The sequence below is a fragment of the Cyprinus carpio genome, chromosome B19 (genome assembly GCF_018340385.1).
Source record: "Cyprinus carpio isolate SPL01 chromosome B19, ASM1834038v1, whole genome shotgun sequence".
NCBI lineage: Eukaryota > Metazoa > Chordata > Actinopteri > Cypriniformes > Cyprinidae > Cyprinus > Cyprinus carpio.
This window is the reverse complement of record NC_056615.1, coordinates 12,459,928-12,475,124: the sequence shown is the minus strand read 5'-3', so window position 1 is coordinate 12,475,124 and position 15,197 is coordinate 12,459,928. Positions and strand designations below refer to the sequence as shown.

Sequence of the window (15,197 nt, the reverse complement as noted above, 5' to 3'; positions counted from 1 at the left end):
ATCAATAATATAATATTAATGTATTAATATTATTGTCCTCATTTGTAAGTGACTCTGGATAAAAGCATCTGCCAAATGACTAAATGTAAATGTAATAATAATAATAGTACAACACAGTTCAATTGCATATATTGTACACATGTATAAATGAAGTACACATATGTTATACTCAATTCAGAAACAATATTTTTTAAAATGAAAACATTTATTTTAAAATAAAAAAGGTAATATGACAAAAAAATAAGAATTTTTTTGAATTACTTGACATTGTTTAATTGCAAGCAAAAAAAGCAGCAGAAAACAAATATCAATATATAAGAAAAGGCTATAAAAGGGTGTTAGGAGAGCATAAAAAAAAAAAAAAAAAAAAAGCAATTTTTTTGGGAGGGAAAACAAACATTTTATTTTCAAGCATTCATTATCAGAAAGTACATAAATATTCATTCTGACAAAGAAAATCAAATTCTATGACATACTCCCATTAGTTAGTAAATAGTGCTTGTTGCATATCTAATGTTATTTTATTTACATGTACCACTAATATTTTTTGGCATTAGTTTAGTCTTGAATAACTGGCTGCATTACAGACAACCATATCACAATGGTAGTCTCTTGTGGAGAGTGCTTTAATTGGCTAGCTGGCAATACTTAATGAACATAGTTTTTGGATATATGTAAAATCAGGGTATGCTGCAGTGAAAGGCACTGTTGAGAGGGTGAGGTGGCATGCTGTACACAGAGTCAGATCATCTTCTGAAGTGCTGATGCAGTCCTTTACACCAGTCTGGTAACGGCACCAGAAAGGAAGTCTTCGTAACTCATCTTCACATTGCCTGTCATGGCTGTGTCTTTCTCGCGGAATGCTTGGGTCATGATTTGAAGCTGTGTGCACACCTGGATGAAGCGGTCCAGCTGGAGAACCCCATTCACACCACGCGCAGAGTAACGATTCACCAGTTCCTGAATGAACTGAGGACTCAGATTGTAGCCCATCTGAGATAATGCTGGAAAATAAGAAACACAGTGGTAATCAAAACATTAAATTTACCATATACTGTTTTTTTTTCTCTTATGCTCTCCAAGGCTGAATTTATCTGATAAAAAATACAATAAAAACGGTAATACTGTAAAACATTATTCACTTAACATTTTTTGTATAAGTTAAAAAAGCATAATTTTTAGCAGCATTACTCCAATTTTCAGTGTCACATGATAGATCAGAAATCTTTCTAATATGTTGATTTGCTCAAGTAACATTTCTTATTATTTTCAGCGATGGAAACAGTTGCCACTAAATATTTTTTGTGAAAGAAATCATGATCCATTTTCAGTCAGGATTCTTTGATGAATAGAAAGTCACTGTCACTTTTGATTAATTAATAAATCCTTGCTGAATAAAAGTATGAATTTCTTTAAATGAATAACTTAATAAAAATAAGTGAATGCTTCCATTGCTAACCTCTGGTTTTACATAAAGAGTCAGCAACAAAAAATGTAGGAGTTTTGGAAATGAACCATGTTAGAAGGAATTTTCCCCAGCAAAGCCTCCAAGGGTCCCTAAATCCCTCATTTTTTTCTCCACAGACCCCATTAAACCGTTCTACTGTTGTTTTTGTATCCACCATGTTTTCAACAATTTGTCGCTCACCAGTAATCCGACATACACTTTAAGACCTATTCACATCTACAGGTGCATCTCAATAAATTAGAATGTTGTGGAAAAGTTCATTTATTTCAGTAATTCAACTCAAATTGTGAAACTCGTGTATTAAATAAATTCAATGCACACAGACTGAAGTAGTTTAAATCTTTGTTTCTTTTAATTGTAATGATTTTGATTCACATTTAACAAAAACGCACCAATTCACTATCTCAACAAATTAGAATATTGTGACATGCCAATCAGCTAATCAACTCAAAACACCTGCAAAGGTTTCCTGAGCCTTCAAAATGGTCTCTCAGTTTGGTTCACTAGGATACACAATCATGGGTAAGACTGCTGATCTGACAGTTGTCCAGAAGACAATCATTGACACCCTTCACAAGGAGGGTAAGCCACAAACATTCATTGCTAAAGAAGCTGGCTGTTCACAGAGTGCTGTATCCAAGCATGTTAACAGAAAGTTGAGTGGAAGGAAAAAGTGTGGAAGAAAAAGATGCACAACCAACCGAGAGAACCTCAGCCTTATGAGGATTGTCAAGCAAAATCGATTCAAGAATTTGAGTGAACTTCACAAGGAATGGACTGAGGCTGGGGTCAAGGCATCAAGAGCCACTACACACAGACGTGTCAAGGAATTTGGCTACAGTTGTCGTATTCCTCTTGTTCAGTCACTCCTGAGGTATCTTATAGGGCTGGGCGATATATTTAACGATATGATCATGCGCATCTAGTCAGTAAATCTGGTTTCCTTGATTACCGCTAAATCACCATCACCTGCTTTTAAATGGAGCGGCATTTAATAGACAGAGCCGTAGATCACTGACAAGCTATGCAATATCGCGTTCATTATCCCAGATGAATCGCCTTCGATAATGAACGCGATATTGTGTAGCTTGTCAGTGATCTACGGCGCTGTCTATTAAATGCCGCTCCATTTAAAAGCAGGTGATGGTGATTTAACGGTAATCACGGAACCGGCTTTACTGACTAGATGCGCATGATCATATCGTTAGATATTTCGCCCAGCCCTAGTATCTTACCTGGGCTAAGGAGAAGAAGAACTGGACTGTTGCCCAGTGGTCCAAAGTCCTCTTTTCAGATGAGAGCAAGTTTTTTATTTCATTTGGAAACCAAGGTCCTAGAGTCTGGAGGAAGGGTGGAGAAGCTCATAGCCCAAGTTAAGTTTCCAGTGTTAAGTTTCTACAGTCTGTGATGATTTGGGGTGCAATGTCATCTGCTGGTGTTGGTCCATTGTGTTTACCAAGAAATTTTGGAGCACTTCATGCTTCCTTCTGCTGACCAGATTTTTGAAGATGCTGATTTCGTTTTCCAGTAGGATTTGGCACCTGCCCACACTGCCAAAAGCACCAAAAGTTGGTTAAATGACCATGGTATTGGTGTGCTTGACTGGCCAGCAAACTCACCAGACCTGAACCCCAGAGAGAATCTATGGGGTATTGTCAAGAGGAAAATGAGAAACAAGAGACCAAAAAATGCAGATGAGCTGAAGGCCACTGTCAGAGAAACCTTGGCTTCCATACCACCTCAGCAGTGCCACAAACTGATCACCTCCATGCCACGCCGAATTGAGGCAGCAGTTAAAGCAAAAGGAGCCCCTACCAAGTATTGAGTACATGTACAGTAAATGAACATACTTTCCAGAAGGCCAACAATTCACTAACAAAATTTTATTGGTATAAAAATTATGAAGTATTCTAATTTGTTGAGATGCTGCAGATGAAATATTGCTCTGGCAGTCATGAACAGATTTTTCATACAAAATCAATGAGTATTAAAAAGACTCTGCAGGATAACAGCTACAATTTTTGAGGTTATTTTAGAGCAATTTTTCATGACGTCTCAACAATGAAATCAGCCCTACAAATAATGATATATTTAACAGCACAGGATTAGATGGGAAAAGGGATTCAGAAGTCCAGCAACTGTCTTTTCCTTGCTTCTGTGCCAGCGAACACTTTTCTTTCTTTTTTTCTCCAGAAAATCTGACTCATTCGTGTTATTTGTAATTATGTTTTGTCTATTTTGCAAATTTCTGGAACCATGAGCACTAAACATATCTCTTTGCAAATTCCAAAGATATGTGATATGCTACGTGAATCACTTAAACATGATTTGAGGAAATGCACATAAACGCATGTTAGCTGATGAAAACAGTGAAAACTTCCTGTGGTTAGATTTAGGTTGTGATTAACACACCGACCAAGCTTTGCTATAGCACAGCAAGAGCACAAAAGTAACACTGGTACTAAGCGACAAATGTGAAAACAATAAACTTTCGCAGGCAAATAAAACTTTTATTTTTTTCAGGAACTACAACAATATGTGTCGTATCTATCAAATTATAAGAATGACAATCTGACCCTCACTTGTACAGTATATGTTACAAAAGCAGATTCAAATTATGCAGGTTTTTTTTTTTTTTGTAATCCAGAATTTATGTGGAGATACACTACTGTTCAAAAGTTTGGAGTTTTACACTGTCACAAAAAATAGATAAATAAATATATAAATAAAATAATAATAATAATAATTCCAAATGAATGCTGTTCTCCTGAATTTTCTATTCATCAAAGAATCCTCAAAAAATCATCACAGCCTCCACAAAAATATAAAGCAGCACAACTGTTTCCAACAGAAATATTTCTTGAGCACAAAATCAGCATATTTCAGAAATGATTTCTGAAGAATCATGCAACACTGAGAACTAGAGTAATGACTGCTGAAAATTCAGCTTTGCCACCCACCACAGAAAAAATACACTGTAAAATATAAATAATACTTTACACTATTACTGTTTTTACTGTTTTGATGAACACAGCTTTGATGAGCATAAGAGACTTTTCAACAACAGTCAAAAATCTACACTACCATTCAGACTTTTGAATTGTATAGTGGACATATGTGGAATATTCCTCAAATTAAACCACAAAAATGAAAATATTCACAGTTCAAAATTTCTTATTATTTTTGTGACTGTCTTATGTTGTAGTTTTTTGTTTGTCAGAAATATGCAATTTATATTTATATACACATTGTATATTACAAGAAATGCAAAATACAGTTTATGGACTGGTAAGAGATATTTATGGCCAGCGAATTTGACCCATCACTGGCAGGTATGTCAAACAAGTACATTTTGGAACCCGAATACATCAAGGGAATGCTGGAATCTGTCCTTAGTGACTGTGACTGCTGTTATAACAGTGTGAACATGTGGCCTTTCCTGCAAACGTGTTATCTGGGGTCTCTCTCCTGACCTGTAATTTACTCACCCTGGTGCATCTCAGTGCTGTTAATTGATCCGGATCGGTCGCGGTCGAACTGTTGGAATAATGCCCTCCACTGCTGCAGAAACGTCCACAGTGCAGAGAAACCAAATACATCTACACGTCCGGTTTTGGTCTTGTCAAACATATCTGGAAATGAAGACAAAGCACTGATTTTTACTTCAGTTTCCTTTGGCACTGGAGGTGTCATCAGATGACTTCTATGTTTGTATTGTTTATGTGACACTGCAGCATTCTGTTATTTAGTTATATGGTGATATAAGCATCTATTCATTAATTTAGCTGATGTCAGGAGGGTTATATGTTAACAATGGTAACACTCACTGAGCATCATCATGCAGGTTTCGTCATTGAAAGAGGAGTTGTTGGAATTCATGAGTGCTTGCTTCAGTTCTTTTGCGTTAATGTAGCCACTACGATCTGTATCCACAGAACAAAACCACTGGTACGCCTCAGGGTTCACACCAGGAGGAATGTTACCTACAACATGAAAACAGACTACATTAGTGAGTTAGATGCTAATCAAATGAATTTCTTCATGGTCTGTTGATATGAGATAATTCATTCAGCTCAAATGAAATCATTAAAGCATTGTTATGCACAGGACTAAAATAGTAGAAACCATGTCAAAAAATATTACTATTTACTTATTCCCATATCAACCTCAACAATACAAGGATAGACATGAAACCTCACTTATAATTCTTTCAAAGAAATAATATAAAACCAAACTAACTAAACTAAATTATTCTTGAACAGACCAAAGTATTTAAAGGGAGATGGTTATATTAAAACATGAAAAAAGTAAATAAAGTTAAATTCACTATTGTTTTATAAAGAATTGTTCTACAATCTATACAGTATTTAATGCAATAACATCAGAAGTAACTGTAATTAAATTATAGATATAAATTAGTAATCCCTTACTTTACTTTTTCAAAGAAAAAGCAATTAAATTATTTTAATAAATTACTTTACTAAAAAATAGTATTACACCCAACACTGATCACTAATATAATATTACTGTGTTTTTATTAATACTTTAAGTTTTTTATTCATTAAAATTTTTAATACACAGTTAAAGCTTTGGCAACTTTGCTGTTTATGTCATTTTTATTAGTTTTTTTTTTTTTTGGTCTATATAGTTTTTTTATGTTTTAGCTTTTAGTTTTATGATTGTGTTTGCATTGCAACAAGCTAAAAAAAAAATTCTTAAAGAAAAGCAATTTCAATTAATGTTTATTTAAAATATCTGGTTAACGATAATATCCCTGGTATATACAGCTGGGATTAAATTAGCTAATTTATATTCACATGTGGCTTCCTCTATGTACTGAATGGATCAGTTTCTGATGCAGCGTATGCATAAGTCTGCAAAAAGTAGTTCATTACGTGCCAAATGACAGCGAGATGATGAGGACAAGCAGTCCTACAGGTCAGATTTAAAGAACATATTGGAAATGGGTTCAGTGTGAACAAGCATGGGTTGTCAGTGATGTGTCGTCTCGATCCCAAGAGGGACAAGAATAAGTTGTGCAATTTGGTGAAGCGCAGACGGTCACTGTATCCCTCGGGAGGGATAAGTACTGTTCAGAGGACAGTCTTTGAATCTGACAGCCTTTCCCACAGGACATTACAGAATACTTACCGACATAAATGTGGAAGGACACATACACACGAACCCCTTCGCTCAGAATTACCAGACTCATCACTCTAATTCTCCCGTGGGCACATTCTGTGCCAGATCAGTACAAGCTGCTTCTGCCATCCTGCAGTGTATCAGCATCAGTCATTCAGTGAGGGGCATGTGACACAGCTGCAGTGCAGGAGGATCAAGGACCTTGTCTGCAGTACCTTCATAAATTTCTATCTTTCGTATTTTATTCATAGCCCTCGGCCACTGCACGCCTGATGGAACGGCAGTGGCTCCGGCTGTCTTAGCTGCCAACCCTGACACTCAGACATCATCAGTCAAACCAGCCTGAAGCTGCTGACTACCACTCCTGAGACCATGTGGAAAAATTCACCTGCTGGACAAACATCTATTACTGTGCATTTGCAGATGTATGAAGCTATGCATTCTGATTAAAAAAAAAAAAAAAGTTATATATATCAAACCACATTCCTGTTCCTCTACATTCCAAATCCATAATCACATTCTCATGAAATTACATAAATGCTATTTGCAATCATTATTACATATAATTCAGTCATAATTGAAAACCACTTAAGTGTGCCGTCTATTAACCAAAAGGTGAGAAACTAACATGATATACTGTAACGTGATAATTATTGTTTGGGGTCGGTAAGATTGTGAATATTATTATTATTATTATTTAGAATTAAAAATTTAGGATTATTATTATTATTAATATTTTTAAATGTCATTTATTCCTGTGATGACAAAGCTGAATTTTCAGCATCATTACTCCAGTCTTCAGTGTCACATGATCCTTCAGAAATCATTCTAATATGCTGATTTGCTGCTCAAGAAACAGTTCTTCTTCTTATTATTATTATTATTATTAATGCTGAAAACAGCTGTGCTGCTTATTTTTTGTGGAAATCATGGTTATTTTTTCAGGATTCTTTCATGAACAGAAAGTTCAAAAGAACTACATTTATTTCAAATAGAAAATCAGGGTTCCCACACCTTGGTTAACTTCAAATTCAAGGACTTTCCAGGTCCAATACCCTCAAATTCAAGGACTTAATGTGGGGGCACATTTCAAGTGAGAGCAAAGTTACATCGTGTTATCTTGTAAGATACATTGTTTCAGTTTTCATGTATCAAACACAACTATGCAAAAAAACTTTTTTTGTGCATTTATTTTTGGCCATATGACAGAGATCTGATATTCTATTTGTCGTATTGCTGTTTTGCATGAAACTGAAGAATATTCAGTACATCCTATTCTGTATTCTAAAATGATCTGATATTATCTTTTGCATGGATTTTATTGAAAATAGCTTAGGCTCATGTAACTGGAAGTTTTAAGATATATGAATATACTAAGTTTTTCTTGCCTCATGGGTTTACAATTATCTTAAGCAAAGCGATTCAACATTAATTTCACGGTGTGTCTGTGAAACTTTGAGGTACAATCCTAGTAGTTTCGTGTGCGAGTGAACGTCATGTATTGTGACCATATTTTAGTTTTACAAAAAGAGGTCGGGAGGCTGGGGTGTGGTTGGTTGGTGGTTAAATTAGTGGCCAAAGTAGCGAAATGACCATATCCTAAATATCAAAACTGAAGATGTGTAATTTCCATACCTAAAATACATATTTTACAGTCACTGTTATGCATATTGATCATAAACACAACTAAAAAGCTTCCTACCAGTGGCCGTCCTTCACAAAACTTAACATCTGTTTCATCATAGGTAGAATGCATCATGTTTCAATACATGCATTTCAGTCAAATGTAATTAAAGCAACATTTCAAACCTTTAACCCACAGGGGAAAATCAACCCATTTACAGTTTAAAAGTAGACAAATTCCATAGGAAAAAAATGCAGACTTGACAACCCTGCATTCAACACGAGCAGCAGGAGTCAGATTTAACTGATCATGGGTTGAGAGGAGCATAGACTATGCTGGAGGATTTGCTGCTCAACAGATCCTGAGCTCATAGACAAATATATGATCTTCCTTTACACAGAGTGCGCGTGATTGTGAAATCAAAAGTGAAAGTGAACAGCGAGCGCTCATTTAAAAGAGATTAAATACTCTGCAAATTGATAGCAGCTCACTGATGCACAAAAATTATGCAATATTAGAATGTTTGCGGGAGCACTGGACACAAAAATCATGGGAGCAGGGTGCAATGGTCAGAAATTTAGTGGGAGCGGAATTAAGAAAACAGTCCCTCACAGGGCTCTAATGCAAAAACACACACAATGATTGGCCACTGTAGAAAGCAAAACCAATTTTTTTAGGTCCAAAATACATTTTTTTAGGTCCAAAGAGAGGACATGTCCTGGAAAAAGAGGATATATGGTCACTCTAACGTCATGGCAACGTACAACACAAAGTACCTCACGCGGGAAACACGTAACGTAACACGGAAATGCGTGTAACTAACATAAACCAATCAAGCCAATTCCAGGGCCTTGAATTTTTTTTTAGATTCACAAACTTTCAAGGATTTCAAGAACCTGTGGCCAAATGTAAAAGTGTCCTTGATGAATAAGTATTTAATAAAAAAAAAAAAAAAATTCTTACTGACCCCAAACATGTTAACAGTAGTGTACATAGTGGCCCTAAAATGTATTTTGATACGTAAAATCATATCTAGAAATTTCTACAATTTTTTCAAACACCTGATGTAATGCAGCTTATGCTAACTTTCTTTAAAACAAATCCCATTTAGTGATTAAATGTAATGACATCCATACAAGTCTGGCATAAGTGTCTAAAAATAATACTTTTTGGTACCACTGTAAACACACACACTCTTATAAATAATTTAGTTATATATACTCAATATGATACTCAGCCAAATTAAAACAAAACAGAGTTACACGTCTCTAACCTGCAGGTGCCTGCTGACTATATGGTCCTCCCTGGGGTTGTCCATAGCCTCCGTAAGGACCTCCTGGAGCTTGGCCCCCACCGTACGGTGCTCTTGGACCAGGCTGACCATAAGACCCGTATGGAGCCCCTCCACCATACTGTTGCCCTGGAGGGGCACCGCCATAAGGTGAACCATACTGTCCACCAACGGGACCACCTCCGTATGGTGCCCCTGGAGGCAGGTGGTGTTGGGGAGCGTTACCACCTGGTCCCGGATAACCCTTTAAAAACAAATAATGAAAAGTTTGGATTGCAATAAACATGAGTAACCTGAAATGCTGAACTGCAGTGAAACACCAACAGAGAAGCAGATGTGGTTAAATGGCATTAGCAAAGGCAAATATATCACCAAAACAATAACTCTTCAGTGGAATAAACATTTATATAGTATTACTTTTACTATTTAATGACTTTCATATAGAAAGAATGAAATATTTAATCAACATTCACTTTGACTGCATTTTTTTTTTCATTCAATGAAGTGATTGGAGACTGTGTAACGTCTTCTCTTTTGTTTTACGGAGGTTTATACAATAACATGATACTTACTTGCAAACTCATACTTTTATTATTATTGTTGTACTGTTACACCAGTAGAAACCGGTTAAAACAACGATATCGATATATATTTGGTAAAGGATAGGGTAACTTACATCTAAGAGAAAAGCCTCTATTTTGTGTCTTTGTTGTATGCCATTATGTAAGATAAAGATGTAAAGCATATGATCATTTTATACATTATGATACTTGACTGAACAGCACTCTCTCATCACACACACAAATACCATTAAACGTTTCATTTTAGCTACAGAGCTAACCGACTAGCCTTAAAAGGATTTCTACACAGTTTACGCGATCGGAATCAGCATAAATATGCACAATTTCCCTGTACACCAACACTAAAAGTTTAGACCGCAATACAAACATGCAAGAATCATACAGACATACAAAATACATTTAAATGTAAAATATCTAAACCCGGAAGACAGAGTTTACCTGTCCGTATTGATAACTCATTCCGCGGTGGATCTTTAGCAAATGGAGTGATTTGGCTGTTTTTATTAAGGCCCGCCTCCTAAAGCTGATTGGTGCGTTTTTACGTTTGTCAAAAGGCAGCCTTGTTTTTTTCATCTGATTGGTTAAAACATGGAAAATCGCAGAAACTGTGAGTCACTCTGTTGATGTGGGAAGTTAGAAACCATATTTGGAGGAGGAGGGAGATGTAAAAATATATCTCCTAAAAAGATATCTCTCCTCATATAAATGGGAGACCGGGGCTAGTAGTCACATTTTGTTTTTTTACTTTATTGTTGTCAGTTTCTGAACAGATACATACTGAAAAGGCTACACAAATTGAACATTTCCATCGTTACTGGAAAGGAAAGAGAGAGAGAAAAACTGAGCTTTTGTGACAATATACCAATGGCTATTATTGTCACAGACATTAATTACCCTGTTGATGCTTCCCTCCATTATTTTAAACCATAGACTATAACACAAAACAACTGATGTAGCAGCAATACTAAAAAGGCATCATACAAAACATGAAACCGCTGTTTGCCAACAAACATTGCAATTAATTATGTATATATACTTATTTGTCTCCATTTAAAACATATGTAAAAAAAATACTCTAATAAAATTTTAAGATTTGCTCAGACCTTACATTTAATAATATAGACCCAGTGTGAGGGTATGCTCTGTTTTTCTGTATATGCTTCTTCATCTGTTTGCCCACATTGTTTTGAACTATGCTGTATAATAGCTGTGTGTTGTGATAGGGCCGTCCCAAGCAAGGACCCTTGGTCTTCACTGTTAAACTCCAAAACTAGTTTATTTAAAATTCTTACAAAGACTATTATTTCATTTGAAAAAGTTAATAATTTTATTTTATTGACAAAATATTTTAGTTTGCTTTTGTATATTAGATTAGATATTATTTTAATCTGTTGTATGGTCATGTTACAACGTACCCCCCACAATGTGCCACCTATGGGCCATGTTATCACAATTCACTTCCATTCTTTTGGGGTAAATAAAGAAAAACTTATAATTATGAAACAAAACCACATATTTGTGGACAAAATATAAACTCTGAACAGTATGTGGATTTACAACAACTGAGAAGAATTGATCGTAGCAGATGTGGTATCACAGGTACAAGTAATAATTATTGATTTATTGTTATTTGGCAGAATTTTAATATTGGTGCATCTCTAATTTGAGACCAGGATGACTTGTCATGCATTCATACACACCGATGTGTACATAAAACAATAAGTAAAATCAATGTTAAAATGTGTGACGTTTTTTGCATATTGTTTAAACATTATTACATGAATTTAATACTTTCATTTCGATTATGTGTAATAAGATTATATGAGATTTAATCCAAAGAATTCCCCAGCTGCAAATCCACTTTTGGTTTCTTCACAGTTTCACTGTGATGTTTGTTTTTGAATGAATATTTGTTCAGAAGCAATGGCTTTAAGGCAACGCTGTTGTTAAGCTTTTCTTTATAAGGCACCTAAAAATAACAATGGCTAAAGCTGTTGTCTTTTTTTTTTTTATGGCATCACATGAATACTATTACTATATAAAAGCAGCTTTAAGATGCTAAGCCATTTTTGGAGGCTTTCATTTTCTGTTATGATTCTTTCTGCAGTGTCCAATATCAACAACAATTTTACGTATCTAACTACCTGCCTACCTACTTACATACATACATAAATTAATAAATATCTGATCTGTGACAAAATCTGGAATGTGATCTGAACCATGAATGTTGTCATCTGTTGCACTATAATGTAAAAAAAAAAAAAAAAAAGATAATCAGAATTGGAAAGAGGGATCAAAATCAAAACTAAAAAGTTCAAATCTAAAGGAGTCAAACTGAAAGTGAAAGCTTATACAGAAGACAAGTTAGTCTACCTTAAAGCAAGTTTGGTTGATTAATTACCAGAAAAGCACGTCAATATTAATCAGGAAAATAAGATTCATAACAATGTAATACATTGAAAAGTGCAAAAATGAGTACACCTTACCAAAAATAAACAAACAACATAAAAATAAATAAATAATCGAGCCTTCACTTTCATTTTGTGATGAGTGATTTTTGGTAAGATGCAACTTGCAGCCCTGAAATGCATGGTTTTTGTCAATAAGAAGTTCCTACTGTAGCCAAACACAAGATATTAATTTAGCCTTTGCAAATGAAATCCACACTCTGGTCTGATGAGACCAAGTAAATTTTTAAAATAGTGCCCCAAGGGGTACATTGAGAAGTACCTGGTCCCGCAGTAAAATTCTTAGATTAAATATGAATGCATTAATTCTGAAGGCGTGAGGGAGTTTTTATGCTGTCATGAATTCACACATGTATATTTTGAAACAGCAGATGTATCCTTTCCTCGTTCCTTGCGTTGTTGGACATTTTTTTTCTTTCAACATTGCAATGACTACCCTTACGAAAAAGAAGTTTATTCAAGTGTGCTATTAGTATACTTCTTTTAAATAAAAACAGGAAAGTATGCTTTTAGTTTATTTTTAATGTACTTATCAGAAATGGCCTTTATGTACCCCTCAGAAATATACTTAAAATGACATTTAAGTATACTTTACTTATACTTACAAAAAGTCTAAATATATTTGAGCTATACTTGTTTTCCTAGAATCTGTGTTTTCATTGTTATATGGTAGAGGCCGCTAGTACACATCTTCTGTACAGAATTTCCAAGAAAATACAAGTGAAGGAAAAGAAACAATAGATTCTAACACATGTAATCTAACACAATCATCTGACATGAAACAGCATCAAAACTGTAACGTTATGGAATAAAATGTCGACAAGATGAAGAGGTAATAATGACTGTCGAGCTTTGGGGTGTTGATCAACTCCATCTACGTTTTGATTATCATTCTGAATCCAATCCATAGTCCTTTTTCAGCTTTTTTGTTCAAAATGTTATTTCTTTCTTTCTTTCTTTCTTTTTTTTTTTTTTACAAACTTAACCACATTAAAGTGTTTAAAAGATAATGCATGAAGCTATAATAAAAGGTTTTTAAAGTACACTTTCACTTTCACTTTTTTCACTTTTTTTCACTTTTTTTGTTTACAAGCAGATACCCTGTTCTTTCTTTGGATGTTTTGTATGTTCAGATATTCGTATAGCAAAATATATACAAATTAAAACCTAAATAGGGACATAGTAATATACTTAACGTATAATGTAATGTTCACTTAAAGAGAAACTTAATAAAGCAACTATAAAGCAACTAAACTAGTAGTTTACGGAGAGTATACTTCAAAGTGAATAAAGTATTTAATTATTAAGCTATCAGTATACCTATAAGTTCACTTTTAGTAAAATTGCAGTACAAACTACAAACATAGAAGTAAACTAGTTGTGTACCCAAAGTTTGCTACTGTTATACTTAAAGTATACTTAAAAGTATACTTTTATATACTAGAAAGTGGGCCAATTTAGTCCCAAGGAGTATTGAAAAGGTACACACAAGTATACTACTAGAACACTGATATTTGTTTACTTGCTACATAAAGTATACTTTAAAAATATACTTGAACTTTACTTAAGTATACTTAATAAAATAAACTTGAAGTATAATAACTGTAAACTTGAGGGTATACATTCTCTCAAAGTGAAAATCCTGCACTGGACAAGTATTTCATGTGACGCTTTCAAGCGCATGTGGGGGATTTTGGCAAAAGACAAGTTGAGCAACATTAAAGATCAGGGTACTCAAGGAGGTCATCACTTAAAGTGAAAGAAGTGACAATTTGTTAGGAATTTGTGCATTTAAAACTATAAAAGGTCAGAACAATAAACCTTTGTTATGGAGGACATACTAATGTAATTTAAATTTAATTAAGGGTATAGATTACAGCTCTTTATTTACGCAAAATTGGCCAATTAACTTAATTACATATGTTTAAGAAATTTACATTTTGCCATTTTCTTATGAATTGTAATAGATCATTTTGAAATAGAAACATATTTTTATATTCAGATATGGAGTAGTTATTAATGCTTTATTTAGTATTACATAGTACTGCTTTACTTAGAAGTACATATGTGCAAATTAAACAAGGACAAATACACTATACAGGACAAATATATGAAACTCTTGCAGTGGGATACACATTAATTTATTATATTAGGCCAGGGGTTGGGGTAGGATGCTAACTACGGTGTCATCCAGTGTTGCCGAGTCCATAGTTTTCCCACGGAATTGGGCTACTTTACCACTGTTGCTGTGGGTTGAAGCAGCCCCAATAAAATGATATTTAGTTCGAATTTTACAAGGGGAACTCAGCCAAAAAACTTGTATTTTACCCCCGGAATGCAATTTTTACCAAGGGACCCCCTTGAAATGTGATTGGGCTAGTTTTGGGCTAGTTTTGGTAGCAATTGGGCGGGTTTTGTTGTGAAAACCTGGCAACCCTGGTCTCCTCACCATGTTGTTCTCTGAAAGGGTTTTTTTTTTTTTTACTGTACACTAGGGGGCAGTGTGCTCCTTTAGTGAATGAGACTCAAGAATCCCCTAATCACCTTCTCATTTTCCATTTAAATGGTTATCTACAAGGAAAAAACATGACATGATTATCTACATTATAACCAAGTTCAAGTG

The 15,197-nt window shown here is 34.6% G+C and overlaps 1 protein-coding gene across 1 annotated transcript; it reads right to left on the bottom strand.

Moving 5' to 3' along the window:
* Positions 1–186: 186 nt before the first annotated feature.
* On the bottom strand, positions 187–10,645 carry pef1 (penta-EF-hand domain containing 1). The gene is made up of 5 exons (XM_042745125.1): positions 10,545–10,645; positions 9,508–9,769; positions 5,296–5,451; positions 4,957–5,100; positions 187–1,004 (listed from the first exon to the last, which is right to left on the bottom strand). Exons 1-5 carry the CDS (start codon positions 10,563–10,565, stop codon positions 775–777), a joined length of 813 nt encoding a protein of 270 aa, XP_042601059.1. The 5' UTR covers positions 10,566–10,645; the 3' UTR covers positions 187–774.
* Positions 10,646–15,197: the final 4,552 nt, after the last annotated feature.

What these genes read in the sequence shown, in the direction of transcription:
- pef1 (XM_042745125.1), bottom strand. Translation starts at nt 10,565, where the DNA reads ATGAGTTATCAATACGGACAG. An exon ending in TAGTCAGCAGGCACCTGCAG is followed by an intron (nt 5,452 to 9,507) that starts GTTAGAGACGTG and finishes TTCATGTTGTAG; the next exon opens with GTAACATTCCTCCTGGTGTG. An exon ending in CAGCACTGAGATGCACCAGG is followed by an intron (nt 1,005 to 4,956) that starts GTGAGTAAATTA and finishes CTTATTTTCCAG; the next exon opens with CATTATCTCAGATGGGCTAC.